Below are 15,955 nucleotides of genomic sequence, written 5' to 3'. Positions count from 1 at the left end.
GAATCACAGGATGTTGAACATCGTTGCCGAGACTCAAACCCGGCTACCCAGATTTGAGGTCGACACCCCTAGCTATAGTATTTAAAGACACATGGATCTTGGGAACCATCTCACTGTCACCCAGGGACACGGCGGTAACCTCACTAACTTCCCCCTTTAACAGGTGCAAACTTTTTCCCCAGCACTACACTAGCCACCCTGGATTCTCTCTTCCAATGGGAGGTTGTGCTCTTTTTGTACACTTGGTATCCCCCTTGTAGTGTCCATACTCGTATCACTCATAGCACTCGAGGGACTTGGGCTGCTGACTCTTGTCAGGGTAGGTTTTCTTCTGGTGGCCAGATTGGGAATGAGAACCAAAACCTTTCCCCTATGAGTTGTTTTGGGGGCTTTTAGAGAACTCTCACTTTTATTCTCACTCCTCCTTCTTCTGGTGAGAACCCCAACACCCCCCCAGATGCCTTTTTGGATGGACATTCTGGTGATGACCCAGATGTCTGCCTCCTCAGCAAGCTTCCTGAGGTCATTAACCCCTTCGACGCTGATGACGAGCTGGGCTCGTCATGAGGTAGCCTCCTCGCACGCTCATGACGAGCCCAGCTCGTCATGTAACATGCACTTTACAAATTCTCAGCGTGCGGGCGGAATTCCGCCCGCACGCATCAGGTTAAGCTTGCTATCAACTAGGTGTTGGTGCAGTTCTGGAAAACAAATATAAAGAATGTGTTCCTTTAAAATTAAGTTATACAGTCCCGAATAATCATCAACTTTGCTGCCTCTCACCCAGTACTTCTGTGCCTTGCTGGCACGATCCAATAAATTCACCCATGTCTGTAATGAGATGTTGTGGCTGTCCTGAATCTGACCCTATTCCTCTCAAGAGTCAGTACAAACTTACTGACTAGGATGGCCTTCATAGGAATGTAGTATGTGTGGTCCTCTTCCTCTAGTGCAAAGAGTGTGTCGCTCCCCACCATCGGCATGTACATCCATAAACTACCACCCAAGAACTCCTCTGGGACCTTTTGCACTCTTAGAGCCACTTCATAGGCTGCAAACCATTTGTCTATGTCATCCTCCACCACATAACTGGGCAATAGGTCTCGCATCAGTTAAATGCAGAGCTATTGGCTTTGCAAATGGAAAAGAAATGCAGTGTCCGCCTGCCCTTGTTTTTTTATTTATTGACTATTGTAGCAATGGTGGCACGCTGTGCTTTAGCTTTAGATGTTTAAAGCTAAAGCGTGGTGTGCCGCCATTGCCACAAAAGTCTATAAATAGAAAAATAAAGTTGTGCAGCCGCCGTATATGTTTTCTGTTTATTTACTATTGTAGCAATAGCGGCAGGCTGTGCTTTACCTTTAGATGTTTAAAGCTAAAGCGTGGCATGCCGCCATTGCTATAAAACTAAGAAAATGGAAAAGAAATGTGGCGTCTGCCCACCTTTGTTTTTTTATTTACTGACTTTTGTAGCAGTGGCAGCACTCCACACTTTAGATGTTTAAAGCAAAAGTGCGGCATGTCGCAATTTCTACAAAAGTCTTTTACGTATGTGTTTTAGTTTTGAGTGCAGTGGAGTGCCGAGGCTTACTCAAAACAAATACAGCCATTCAGCGGTCGACTTGCCTCAAGCACAGATGCGCTTCACGGTAAAGCAGCGGGGAGTGCGCACCATGATGTCACCTCCATTGTTCAGCTTGCCTGAGGCACGGACGTGTTGCATGGTAAAGCACCAGAGAGTGTGCGCCGTGATGTCACCTTCATTCACAAGCTGCCCAGGAGTTAGAAGGTGGTCAGAGGGAGGGGAGCTAAGACAACACAATGTGGACACCCAGTGAATGGAAAGCAGATGCGGTGACTTAAAAGCAGGACACAGGCGGGCTAGGAGTAGGGAAACATGGACAACACGAGGGGAGTGGGAAATTTACAACTTATACAGCAGGAGGAGGGGAGGGAGAAGCTAAAGTCAACATGACCGGGTGAATGAAAAGCGGGATACGGGGCAGGGTGGCTAAAAAGCAAGACTACTGAAATGTGTCACTTGGGACAAAAGTCCACCCGACAGCTCTGTCTCATATCATTTTTAGGTCTCGCCTGCAACAGCGCTCCCACTTGTGAGAGATATTGTAAACAACAAGGGGCTTGTAGCCACCTATTGTTTTCCATTTGTTGGCTTCCTTGTCACTCCTATTTACTGCCTTCTGGATATATGTTTTACCACACCATGTAAAGTAACAATCATTGGCAATGCAATTAGGTCTTGCCTATGGGATCACAATTCAGTGGTGTAGCAAGGACAGGTGGTACCTGGTGCGGAAAATTTCTTTTCACCCCCTGCTTGACAAAAAGGCAAAAATATGTGGTTAAAACACATATTTTTGCCATTTTGACACCCCCCTCAGTGATGACACCAGGGGCGGCCCGCACCCACCACACCCCCTTCCTACGCCACTGACTCAATTGACTTTGTCAATGTGCTTTTTTGACAACGTTGTATAACTGCGGTGCAGCATGGCTGAAACTAAAAATAAAAACCCACAATGATGCAGTCAACGCTGACTGGGTCATAGCATTTTTTTACTCTTTATTTTGTTTTACATATTAGTTCAACTGCAGTGCTCTGCCCCTCAACCTTTGCCTACGCTTGTTTGTATGTACCAGTGCTGTTCTAGTTGAAATTTTCTGTGTGGGCAAGTTTTTAAAATGTGCTTTGTGCTTGAGATCAGCTCACTGTTTTTTAACTAATGTAACTCTGCTCTTGTATTGCCAGTTTTTATTGGATGTTTTATTTATCTGTTTTTGTATTGGATGTTTTGTCTGTTTTTTATATATGTATATATATATTTTTTATAAAGTTATATATAGCGCGAACTTGATCCCGAAGGATATCAGAGCGCTTTACAATTTGAGGTAAAGGTAACAAATCACATGAGGAGAAATTAACAAATTCTGTATTTATTGTCCTAATGTATGTTTTTATGGTATTTCTGTGCCAAATAAAACATTTATTATCATCAAATGCTAATGTTCGTCTTTCCAAAACTCTCTCTGAGCCGAAATTCCCTTCATACCAAAATAGAGACAATTAAGTAACTGAATAACACAAAGAAAACAGTGGTATTGTTTCTGTTATGAGCAAGGGATCCACAAAACTCGGAGATGCCTCGGCACCTATCCTAGGCTTGCTCACATGACACCCTCCAAGCTAGGTTGCAGTGTTATTTGATGGCAGCACTCACCATCTGAAGTCTGTAGAACGACAGTCTTGCTGTAAGGCCCCACTCCAGACGAATTGTAAGCTTTGACTCGTGCATTGTATGTGCTGTTAAAATGGAGTCCGTCAATGGTGCACAGCGTCTCCTTTCCAACATACACTTCCTACAAAATAAAGCAATATCAGTAAAGCTGGCTGACAGGTTGTAGGAAGATGAAGCATTAAGAAGCCAGACATGTTGTGTTGGTATCATAGAGGAGCCAAGAGGTGGCACACCATATATAAATAACATTACTTACTACCTTATTCTTTCACACAGATGCAGGGCCGGACTGGCCATAGTGGGCACCGGGCAATCCCCCAGTGTGCCACACAGGTGGGGGCCGTTTTTGGGCCCCTGGGGGCCGTTTTTGTTACAGGGCCGTTTTTGCAGTATAGCTCAGTGGCACCTCCACCACCCCTCCACCCCCCCCCCTCCCAGGGTGGGGGGGGACGAGCACTTTGCCAGGGCCGGTTTTGGTTTCCAGTCCGGCCCTGCACAGATGTCCAGTTATTTAATACAAGGACCTGTGTCTGACATTTTGTCAAAACACTTATTATCTTACTAAAGTAGTATCAGATAACTGAGTTCAACACAAGTTAAAATAATTCAGCCCATTCTACCACAGCATTTTTCACTTTCACATCTGAAGTGGAGCATTGGATAACCAGCCACGTTGCACAAGAGCTTGCACATGTGTTCCTGAAATCTGTGCGTAACTTGGAAGTCACAGATTATCACAGAGCGGCTCAGTTTTTCATCATTTGACATCGATATTATTAATTACGATGGTAATGATACTTATTGCTTCATCTACAGAATGTTACAGCTGCCAGTCCATGATAATAAATACTATATAATAAAGATATAGGGGATAAAGTAACCCCTGCTGTACTTTCTAAGGATATTGCAAGTCACAGAGAAGTTCCATAACCTTCGTCTGAGATGCTTTATAAGGATATGGAACTCCGAGGTGACTTGCAATATCCTTATGAATTCCAGGAGGGGCTTTATCCCATATAATACATGGTCACACAATCCCCGTTCCCACAAATCACTTAAAACCTTGGTGTATAACTCTTTCTTATGAAAGAGTGAGCATATCTGCAAACATGAAGAATAAAAATAAAACCTTTAGTGCAAAATCAAACATCAAAAACCTGTTAGATATTTGTTTTAAATCGATATTTGAACTAGTTCAATATTTCAGTGTACTTTGCAAAAAAAAAGCATTAGAAGCTCGGAATGTGTAGAAACATGCAGAAAGATTATTTTCTCTATATAATGAGTGTAAAAAATAAACATTTTATCTCTGCCTGTCACTGTAAGCTATTAAAATAGAGCAGGAGAAAGAAAAGCGATGTTCTGCTTTCGATGCTTTAAACAGCTGCTTCAATTATGCTGTTTGACCTAACTTGCCTTTCATGTGGGCTGCTGGCAGCAGGCATTGTGACGTCAGAAGTTGACTGTAATAACATATAATAGTCGAGTTCTGATGTCTTTTCTTTATAATCTGTGACTAGGTGCCTCACCAGTCGCCGATTATAAAGAAATTCAAGACGTGCATTTATACAGGGATCACAAAATATCATGTATTATATCTTATTATTACTATTAAGTGTTGGGCAGCAGGGAAGAGGCTAAAGGAGTAGGAATAGCAAAAAATGCTTAAGAAAGCAAAGACACCACTATATTCCATGATGCATACTCATCCTAAGCAATACAGCACTTGACTCTATTTACTTCTAAAATGGGTGCAGAACAGCCGCGGCCCTTGGAGGGAGTTACGGTGGGGCAGGGAGGTGGGGAGGGGCAGGGTGGAGGGAGCAAAAAAACGGCATATGGATAATTGCAGGTAAGTAAACAATTTAATTCATAAAACGAATTTCGTAGTGTGCACTGCATCGCATTTTGCCCCTCCCCGCCTCCCTGCCCCACCGTAACTCCCTCCACGGGCCGCGGCTGGTGCAGAACATTACTTCATTACTCTCAAATGTGGTCATAAATGTAAAACAAGAAAAAGCCAAGCTGGGGGGTAATAACCCAGCTCACTCCACTGTGGGGTACGAAACGGCTAGGAAAACTCAGACACAGTAAGGGATTTGACCGTTGGGACGACATTGGAATATCAACGGTCGGAGATATGTAGCAAAAGGGGGAAGTGGTTTCCTTTGAAAGCTTACAGCGGCAATACGAATTGGCCCCCTCGGAACAGTTCAGGTACACACAAATATGGCACGCTCTGATGGCGGCACTGCCGATTGGTTCAGACGTCCCAGAGGCATCCCCTATTAAGGATACATTGTTGACTGATTACATGCCAAAGAAGGCAACCTCTCTAACCTACCGCAAACTTGTAAACAACCTGCCTGACCCGACGGGACCTCTGAGGGGTAAATGGGCCCACGATCTCGGTGAAATGACAATTCAGAATGGCAGGAAGCATTAGCATCTCCAAGAGAGGTGGGTATATCCTCACGACGTAGGTTGGTGCAGTTACGCATTTTACACCGCTCCTATTACACTAGACACACCCTACATAAGAAAGGAAGGGTGGAGCATCCCTACTGCCTGAGAGGCTGCGGAGAAGAAGAGAACTTTTATCATACCATATGGGACTGTCCCAGAATAGCGCAATACTGGACACAAGTGCTAAGAATGATCTCACAGGTGGAGGGGATCTCGCTGCTACCTGAGCCCAGGCAATGCTTATTAAATATATGGGAGCCTAACAACCATACACGCTCTGGGCAAAGTTGGGTAACATTGGGCATGATGGTTGCCAAGAGGAATATTGCACAAAAATGGGGAGGAGTGGAGGTGCCTACCCTAGCAGCATGGGGAGTAGGTGTGGATGCAGCCATGATAGCGGAGAGGGCGGTGTTCAGTAGCAGAGGTTGCCCTAAAAAGTGGAAAAAAATATGGGGAGCGTGGAATACGTACAGAGGTGAGATTTGTGATTCACCATCGGACCGAGAAGACAGTGACTCAGACTCAGAGGAGATCTCATGACCCAGGACAAAATAAAAGAAGTTGGGTCCCAGGTGTTATACAAATGTATATTGGTAATTTTGTAATACTTCAAAATGTTTCTGACAATGATGTGCTGGGCTATGCTGCATGTTTATGCTCCAAAATTGTTTAATTGTATTATCAGAATGAAGATAAATAAAAAGTAAAAAAAAGAAAAAGAAAAAGCCAAGCTGCGATTCATATTACGAAGAAGGTACAGAATTCTCAGCGTTGTAGTACAATATTCACCTACAAAAGTGTGTTACATCAAATGCACGTGGCAAGTCAGCCTCCAGTTCAATCAGAAAGACTTTTAAAGGGCAAATGAGAGGAGTGCTTCACAACTGTACAAATTGACAAGTAGCTCAAATGATCTTATCTCCCAACAGGTTTACTGTTCTGCATGGTGATGGCAGTGATAGTAGAGGAACTTAAGATACAGTCAGGTCCTACTGATAATTACTAAACTCTTCCATTCAAACTTTCAAAGGATCACATCAGATCGCCTTCTGGACTTCTGCACAGGTGTAGAAATGGGGCATGTATCAGTTTTTTGAGTGCCCCTGAAAGTTCTGTGACATGCATGGCACCTGCAACACTCTTTTTTGCTGTCCTAAGCTATAAGGGGGCTAGGGGAAAGGCACGAGTGTAGTGCCACGGAGGAGCATGACCCAGGAAAAATTTACACCACTACCATCTTAACGAATACATCCCTTACCAGCTGTTAGAAGTTCCCTAGAAATGCCTCCCAAACCTTGTTGGTTGATAGAGGAATAACTGCAGAGACAACATTATGATATCCCCTACCTGTTCTTCTTTCCACGTTCAGCATCCTTAGAATTGCTCAATCAGTTTTGCAGATAACCTACTCTAGCAGGAAGACACTCATTAAAACTACCACTTACTTATTCTACAATGTTAGTCTACACTACCAAACCAAGTTCAAGAGGTCATTTATCTTGTCAAGCAATGTCATCTGCATCTGCTTCCCTAAACCAGAACCCAGTGCCATTGCAGCAAAACATGGATGGTTTAGTTCCATCCTATACCTCTAAAACTGCAAATTCATCAAAATGCTATTCCTGTCTGAGGGAGCACAGACTCACAGAACTGATAACCCTCTTCATTACAAAGGGAACTCGCCTAAGATGGTCAAGACCCTTTACAGAAGAAGACCTAGATCGGTCAGTCCCTCTACAGAAAAATGACATACATTTAAAGCTTATTTTAATCAATGAGTGAAATGCAGACTTGCTTTGTTAGTTTCAAATAGATCCACCATTAATACAAAACAATCCCATGACTTAATGGTATTTTAACAAGAACACTTAAAAGAAAGAAATAGCATCAGGCATCTGTCGGAATGATAGAGAGTGCAGAGAAAAGAAATCTACGATAAAACGTACAGTTAGAGAAAGAGCAAAGGCAAGCATAGTTAGAAAACGTACTATTTAAAAGAAAGTATTTTACATTTTAAAAGAGGAAATGGGAGAAAGTAGTTCTTGTTAAATAAATCATTCCTGGTGCTAATGGTGAATAGTGCCAAAGAAACACAGCAAACATCAACATAAATGTTGGCAAGACTTACAGAGAGGAGTGGCATTGAGCTTTATAGGAAAATCTTCTTACAAGAGAATGGTTTAGCCACATAGTCAAGGAAGGACACCCCAGACAAAAACTGGAGCAGAGAGAAAAAACAAATGCACAGAATCGGCAACCAAAAGTAAGTTGCAGAAACACAATCATGGGTAGTGCTTTTGCATGGTTGAACGCCAATGCTGTGAGTCTCAGATTCCTGAGCTCCCGCCCGATGATCTGCCACTCAACAAAATCCTGCCACCATCCTAAAACAAGGGGGCCCCCAAACCTACCACAGAGTCCCCCAGATGCTGCTGCACACTCCAACTTGTTTGGAGCAGACTATGATGGTGGGGGGAGAAATTTCCCAACCTCTCACAGATTCAGCGAGGTGGCGCTGACAAAATGGCAGCCACGAAACACTGAAGGCCGCTTAGAGCTCCGGACCCGAGCTGCAGCGTACCATCTGAAGGTTATTAGTGGGCGGAGTTGCCCCCAGGATGCAAGGGACTGGCACTTTGCCTGTCAGGACCAGAGATAGCCCTCCAGGGGCTGCAGGGATCCTCGGCTGCTCAGGACTCCGGCGGTGAGGAGGTGGGTTCACGACGAAGGAGAAGTTGGGAAAATAAGGACACCAGACTGCGGTGCCTGCCTGGGAAGCCATACTGGAGCCTTGCCTTGCATGTCTGCCTCCTTGCCTGGCGAGAACTCCCCTGGATGCGGGGGAGCGACGCTGCGTCCTACTACATGCCATTGCAGGCCTGCGGCCAGGCACAGCTGGGGGGCCTTGACTACCGGCAGTATGCGACAGGCAGTGGGGATTAGTGGCACCCCACATGCACTGGGATGTACAGCAGCAAGGATGAAGCTTGCCCTGCGGAGCAACTTTGGCTTCCTGCGTTGAGAGGTGTCCTTCCCCCTGAACCTGCTTTGAACGTGAGTGCTAGCATGGCCCCTATATCCAAGCGGTCGCAGAGAGTACTCATTTCAACAGGGCGAGCCTCTGTTGTCCCCCAGAGGAGCACTGACCAGCCGCCTGAAGGAAAGCCTGGATCCTGGGTGTTGCACTGATTCTTTGCAGTGGAGGGAGTCAAGTGCCAGAGAGATGCAGGAAAATGGGAGCTGAAATTTTACACGTTTTATGGCCCACGGTTAGCAGATTACAGGGAGAATAATACTGAAGTCCCAGCTGAAGTTACAGAGAGGGAGGTCCTGTGAACTTTTGAGCTGGGTACGGCACACTGCAAAAACTAAGGCCACAAGCAAGTTTCACAATTTGGCTTTTATCATTGCAAACAGAGAAATAGCCAGAAACTGAAAGGACCTGAGGGGGCCCGTGGTGATGGTTTGGAAAAGGGAATTGGTAAGATGGGCTGCATATGAGAGTGTAGTGAGGCTCCGTGACACCATGGCTCACTTGAAGTACCCAGGGCTTGGGAAACATTAGTGGAAGGGTTGCAGAACCACGACCCCTCTTCACCAGCTGAGGTGCCAAGTACCCTCTAGCGATAACACCCACATTACGGGTTGGATTTCCTCATGGGGATCGTATACAGGAGGCATAGAGAGATGAGACTCCACAGGAGCTTCAGATGGCACATGGGATAGCATGGACCAACTCCCGTCAAGCTGCTGGGACACACACGACACACGGAAATTGAAGCAGACCATGGCATGACCAAAGGGGTGGGGGGAGTGTTACTATGTTGGAATGGAATGCTGATGAGAGACAGGGGGTGACAGGGAGTGGCATAGTTTGTGAGAAGACGGGCTGTCGTAACTCAACATCGTAGTATCATATCTATTTTTATATTCTTTCAATCCAAATGCATGAGAACTGAGGCACTCTACATTCACTATGTATGATGGCACAGCATCGAGTCCCATCATCAGATGTATACTTTCTATGAAAATACAATAAAATTTGTTTACAAAAAAAGTAAACTGAAGAAGTAATAAATCAACTACAAAAGTCAAAAGACCAAAATCATAACTCGCTTTGATGAAACACATTCTCCAGAACCATCAAACATGGTGTACCATCTTGAAGGCAAGGCATTCACATAATGTTGGTGATACAACTTTGCTGCTGGAAACCATTACTCCAAGAATCTGAAAATCAAACCGCTTGACTGATGATAAATCATGTTTTTTTTACGCACATTGTTTTAAGTAAACTAACAGAGATGCTTGCTAAAAGTGAAAATCCTCTCCATGGTTCAGAGTGAACCCAGGAAGGTGTTTAGAGGAATGGATCACATACTTATCGTTCACCTGAAGCAGAATATAACACCCAAATTAAAATCCCCCTTTAGGCTATCTTTTTAGCCCTGGCTTTTGACCCATTTGAATGGAACAAATTCTGCAAAATGCACAAGGATCAACACTGGGAAAGTCTCGTAAAGGACTGATGTAACTGACCTAGATATATATGGCCTCATTGGTCAGCCGACAAAGAAGATTAGCACAGAAAGAAAGAAAAACCTTTGCATTTGTTGACTTTACTATTATTAAATACATAAACCATATGTATAACACAGTACTGAAGACTTCAGAGTACGTAACTGAAACAAAGAACACGCACACACATTTATACAAATGTATACTCTTAAGCAAGTTATGTGAGGATTCAGCTGGTATGGCTGTGATGTCAAGGGGTAAGCTGATTATGATTACACCGGTTGATTGGTGTATGAAACTAGTTGGTCCTTGACATCTAATCAAGCAGTAATGTGCATAGATCAGAGGAACAGGATGTGTGTGTGCACAAGGAAGAGGTGGGCAGTCAGTCCCATGCAGGACTTGATGAAGTGTCTTTCAAATCTCAGATAGGTGGAAAGTTATACCTTAGTGATGAGCCTTGTACATGAAGGGAGATGCCGCCAAATCTTTTACATTTGTTTTAAACAGTTGGAAATATGAGCCAGAGTGGCTACTGACACTTTAAAAAAGAATTCTAGACTGTGGCGATAAATCACTGTAAAGCAGAGAGCCTTAACCCGTGTTCTTTCCATGATGCGTTTTCAGTCAATTATTTTCTGTGTCTGTGGGATGTGAGCTAGGTAGCTCAGACTATAGATTAGCTGAATGTGTAATTTTGTGTTCTTTGGACATCTATACTATTGGGAGACTCTAGGAGATCCCATTATATTACAGTAATCAAAACAGGAAATCATAACAGAGAGTGAATATTAAGGTACGTTTTGTGCAGGAGGTATGACAGAGGCAGTGCACTGCAAAGATGGCAAAGATATAAGACTCTTTATGGTGGCATTTCTTAGAGCCAGGAGAGATCTTTTATCAAATATTCTGCCCACACTGTGCACCGTCCTGACAGATGCTGACAGTGGCATGATTACAGAGGCCAGCAAATATGGGAGATAAAGTGAATTTGAAAATGGCCCTCAGAGTGACACAATATAAACATATTTTCCGTGAGTGAACAGAAAAAAGCTGGTAAGTGATTGTCAGCATTTAACACCCAGCCCAACAACGAAATACATGAGACAACATTAACTTCCCACGCAAGAATGCAATACCAATTTGCACGGAACATCTAAATATCTAAGAAAAACACATCTATGAAGACAAAGGTAAACATAAATTGGAAGTGACACATCAACTGTGAAAAGAGGTATTTGATACTCTTTCCAACAGCCCAAGCAAGACGCTGTTGTTAATCGCAGTGGTCCACAAGTCACTGCCTGTCTTTTTTTTCTGAAAAATCCACAGAGGAAAAAAAGTGCATCCCTTTTAAAAGAATCTTTGAAGAAAGATGAGAGCTAAAAAGGTCAACCTTCATGTAAAGTAAGAACATGAGGACTGAAAAATAGCCAGACAGGCAAAGATTTCTGGAAGAGAAAGAGCTTAAACCTTCTTCATAAAGTTAACCAGTTCAGCAGCCTACAAGGAAAAGGACAGAAGTGAGGTGTAATGATCTCTTCCTTTCTCTGCGACTCTAGTCTCCTGTTTTTATTTTAACAAAAATAGTATATGTCTGGCCCTAGTACGTCTCCTTCCAAATTCTTTCTTAGTGCGCCCTCGTCAGATGCTGTGATCAAGAAATATATGTATGAAATTCAGTTGGGCGTGTCACATAAACAGTACCCAAGGTCAATCAAGGCCATATGCTTAAAATAATAATACAAATGAGAACCCAAACTAGATTTTTCAAAATGGCTCTATACTTCTGGTACTTTCATGTTATTCTGACGATATATCTTGAATCTTTTGTTTGTAGCTCAGCTGATAATTCATGCTGACCACCGCCCACCAAAAGATAATGAACATAGTTTAACAAACATATTCTTAGTTACTTTTCCAGCGTAGCAATCTCATAGAGGATTTCTTGAAAGATTATTGGTTCAGCGTTAATATTAATCTTGCACTTTATGAAATGTAGGCCATTTAATTAGAAAACCTTGCACCTGCAGTTCTTCCCTCTAATAAGAGACTAATATTCTTGGGTTGGTATGCCAGAATTATTAGTACAAATATCGTCTGACCGAAACATTTTGTCCTTCAAATGGTTTACAAAAATATTGCCCCTTTGGGTGTAGATTTTCCATTATTTACTCTATTGAGATGTTATTTTTGTAAACGATATTTAGGACACAATATTTCTGTCACAAGATATTTTGGTTACAGTTTTCTGGTACCATATCATCCTCATTTCAACGAATATATGATTATACCACGATTTCAGTTAACACGCATGGCTTTACCACGCGAATTTTACCTCGCAAGTGGCTTTGCCACGCTGGTATTTACAACGTAGCATTTTACTACGCGTTGCAACGTCTTACCTTCACGTCTTTCTCCACGAGCCCTTACTTCCATCCTCCTTTGAAACAAGCGTCAAAACACGTATACCAAAATAAAAAAAGGACTGCTTTTTTGACGTACACGGCACGTCTTTGGGGGAGGCTCTTTCCTCTTTCTTTTAAAATTATGTTCGTTTTTTTGTTAAAGTAACCTGCTTGTTATTTTTGGGGGGGGGAAACCCCCCCAGCCCCCCTCCGAGCCCCCCCCTCCCTCTGCCCCCCCATGCCCACGCAGATCGACTTGAAGGAATACCACGTCTCCCCCCTAGCCCGTGGTAAAGACGTCGTGGAAGGTACCCTGCGTGGAAGGCACCCTGCGTGGTAAGTGTCACGTGGTAAACGTGAGTAGTGGTAATGCCTTCGTGGTAAATGATGTTTCCCCATTTCAACATGTAGGTAAAATATATTGTATGCTACCAATAATGAGAAACTTTCCAAGTGCTCCCATATTTCCGATACAGGGAAGGTGACCAGAAGAACATTGCATGAACGTACATTGACACAATCAATAGGTTAAGGAAGCAACTGATCCAATGGGATACTTGTGATAGTGTAACTAAGGATGTGTTTAGTTTGGGGATTAATTTCAAATCATGGATTGTGCACTCTCTCAAATAATGCAATGTGTCAGCTTTTTCTAATACCCACATTTATCTAAAACATTCTCTTTGCTGGACCTTTTTGGCCAAGTCCTGTTACACTGTTTTAGTTTAGTTAATGATTAAATCCTTCATTTAACATCGTACCAGGGCATAAAATAGTTTATGCATGCACTCTATAAGTACAGATTACTATTCTTAACTCAACATCTACGTACGTAGTTCAAGAATAGTATTTTCCATTCCTCCCTGAGTTAGTATTAACATTCAGCTATGAAATATATATCCACCCTACATTTGCAGGAATGTAAGTATGAATCCATATGGAAATGTCATCTCTACTTCAGTTGCCAAGTTTCCAAAATGTTTTGCTTTCGTTACTATTTAATACTTTGACCAGATCATTTGAAACTAACTGGCTTGTTGTTTTTTACTTAATCAGCTGATTATAAGCAGATGAGGTCTCCTGAGGATCTCAGTACACTAATAACTCTTTGCAAACTTATCTTCTAGCCCCGCCAGGCACGATTCTGCGAGTTTGTAATCAGCAGAAAACTATATAGTAAATCGCTGTTTAGAGTTTGCAGGAAGGCATCCAATAATAACAAGGAAGCAAGGGTGTAATCACAGCTCCATATATTTCTCAAATGTGGCATAAATCCCCATTAATAATTGTTTCAGGACGGGAAACAACCTTTACAGCGCAACTTTTACATCGCACTACCATTACAACGCAGTTATTACATCGCAACATCCTTTACATCGCATGCCATTACAACGTAGGCATTACATCGCATGTCACTACAACACATACCATTACAATGCATGTCACTACAATGCAGGCATTACATTGCAAGACATTACAACGCATACCATTACAACGCATAGTACCCTTACACTATCCAACACTTACCCTACTGTTGCATTAACTGGAGTTAGAATAGTAATTATTACCCCTACACTATCCAACACTTACCCTACTGTTGCAATCACTGGAGTTAGAATAGTAATTATTACCCCTACACTATCCAACACTTACCCTACTGTTGCAATCACTGGAGTTAGAATAGTAATTATTACCCCTACACTATCCAACACTTACCCTACTGTTGCAATCACTGGAGGTAGAATAGTAATTATTAACCCTACACTATCCAACACTTACCTTAAATGCGATGTAATGGTATGTGTTGTAAACGTATGCGTTGTAAATGTATAATGCGATGTAATGCGTTGTAAAGGTAGTTTCTAAAAATGCATTGTAGTGACATGCGATGTAAAATCCTGCGATGTAAAGGATGTTGCGATGTAAAATATGCTTTGTAAAGGCATGCGTTGTAAAAGTATGCATTGTAACGTCATACCTGATCCGTGAACTTAGGGTGGGATCTACAAGATTTTAAAAAACACGATTACAATAGTCTTTAATATTAGCGACAACACTGACTTTCTCCAGGGATTCTTAATGTGTGTAGGATTTTTTTTATCTATATATATAAAACACATCTTTTTTCATTGACATAAGAGATGGGTTAAAAGGAAAACAATTTTACGTTAAATGTGTGTAGGAATTAAAGGGCTGTGATCACTCTCAAATCATTTCCTGGCCTTCATATTCGTAACCAATGTATCAGCAATAATTATAATGTAGACAATGTGGCTGTTTATTTAATCTACAAACATAGTCAGGGGTGAATTGTAGTCAGCTCACCCGTTACGAGTGATTTTGGTATATTGGCTAAGCGGATAATGGCTGGATCACCATTCAGGCACCCCATAGTTGTCACTGATATATAGCAGTCTAGACTGATGGCCAAGAGCTCATTATGCACCAAAGATTATATTCAATAGTTTAATATGACAGCCAGTTCCAACCTATGGCAAGCAATACCAACACATATTGCAACTCAGTACTCTGATTCTTTTGCCATATACCGAGCATTGACAATATTCACAACAAGTAGGAGGCATTGTTATCATACTTTTGGTACACCCATAAAATTAATGAATGATTTAACATATCTTTTGCAGCACACCGATGCTACAAAGGACTTCCCAGTGTTTGCCTGATAGGGGGTCAAAAAGAAAATTTGTAGCCCATCAATATGAGTGGTATGATATCGAAATGATTATACACGATCAAATAAAGCCTGTTCTACAGCATGGGTGTGAATTATATGAAAGTCCTTGTCTGATATTGGGGATGTTCATCTCTATTTAACCACTTGGCTGCTAAGGGTGTTCATCGACCTCCATTGACTTTCCATTGAAATCAATGGAAACTCCATGACGAGTTACCCTTGTCATTAGCACTGAAGGGGTTAAGATACAAAGTATGGCAGGATTTGAGTGGTTTGATCTCCAAGGTGGATGGGTTACAGCCATGTATTGCTTGGAAAACAAATCACAGAGCTTTAAGGATGATTGTTTTCTTGACAGTGAACAGTATCATATTGAACAAAAAAATGGTCAGTGTTCCCAAGACGAAGAAGGAGATGACCTAATCCATTTAGGAGAACTTTAGGACATTACGAGAGGTATTTCTGGAGATCGAAAAAAGTGAGTTACTGTAATCAAGCCTAGAAGACACCATTACGTAAAATATTATTTTCTGAGAGCAGCTTGGAAGGAAAGGCATAATTGACAATATAACCCGCAAAGCAGTGATGTAGGCACCAGCATTAAAACT

The 15,955-nt window shown here is 42.4% G+C and overlaps 1 protein-coding gene across 1 annotated transcript in view; it reads right to left on the bottom strand.

Annotated features, from left to right (window-relative positions):
* Positions 1-15,955, bottom strand: part of TRIM67 (tripartite motif containing 67) — a 380,811-nt gene that overhangs the window by 46,451 nt on the left and 318,405 nt on the right. The window contains exon 8 of the mRNA XM_078646984.1: positions 3,240-3,378. Coding sequence (XP_078503110.1) covers positions 3,240-3,378 — 139 coding nt within the window. The remainder of the gene's footprint in view (positions 1-3,239; positions 3,379-15,955) is intronic.

Source organism: Lissotriton helveticus, chromosome 6, assembly GCF_964261635.1.
Source record: "Lissotriton helveticus chromosome 6, aLisHel1.1, whole genome shotgun sequence".
Lineage (NCBI taxonomy): Eukaryota > Metazoa > Chordata > Amphibia > Caudata > Salamandridae > Lissotriton > Lissotriton helveticus.
Note: the sequence above shows the minus strand (reverse complement) of the source record. Positions and strands in the feature narration are given on the sequence as shown.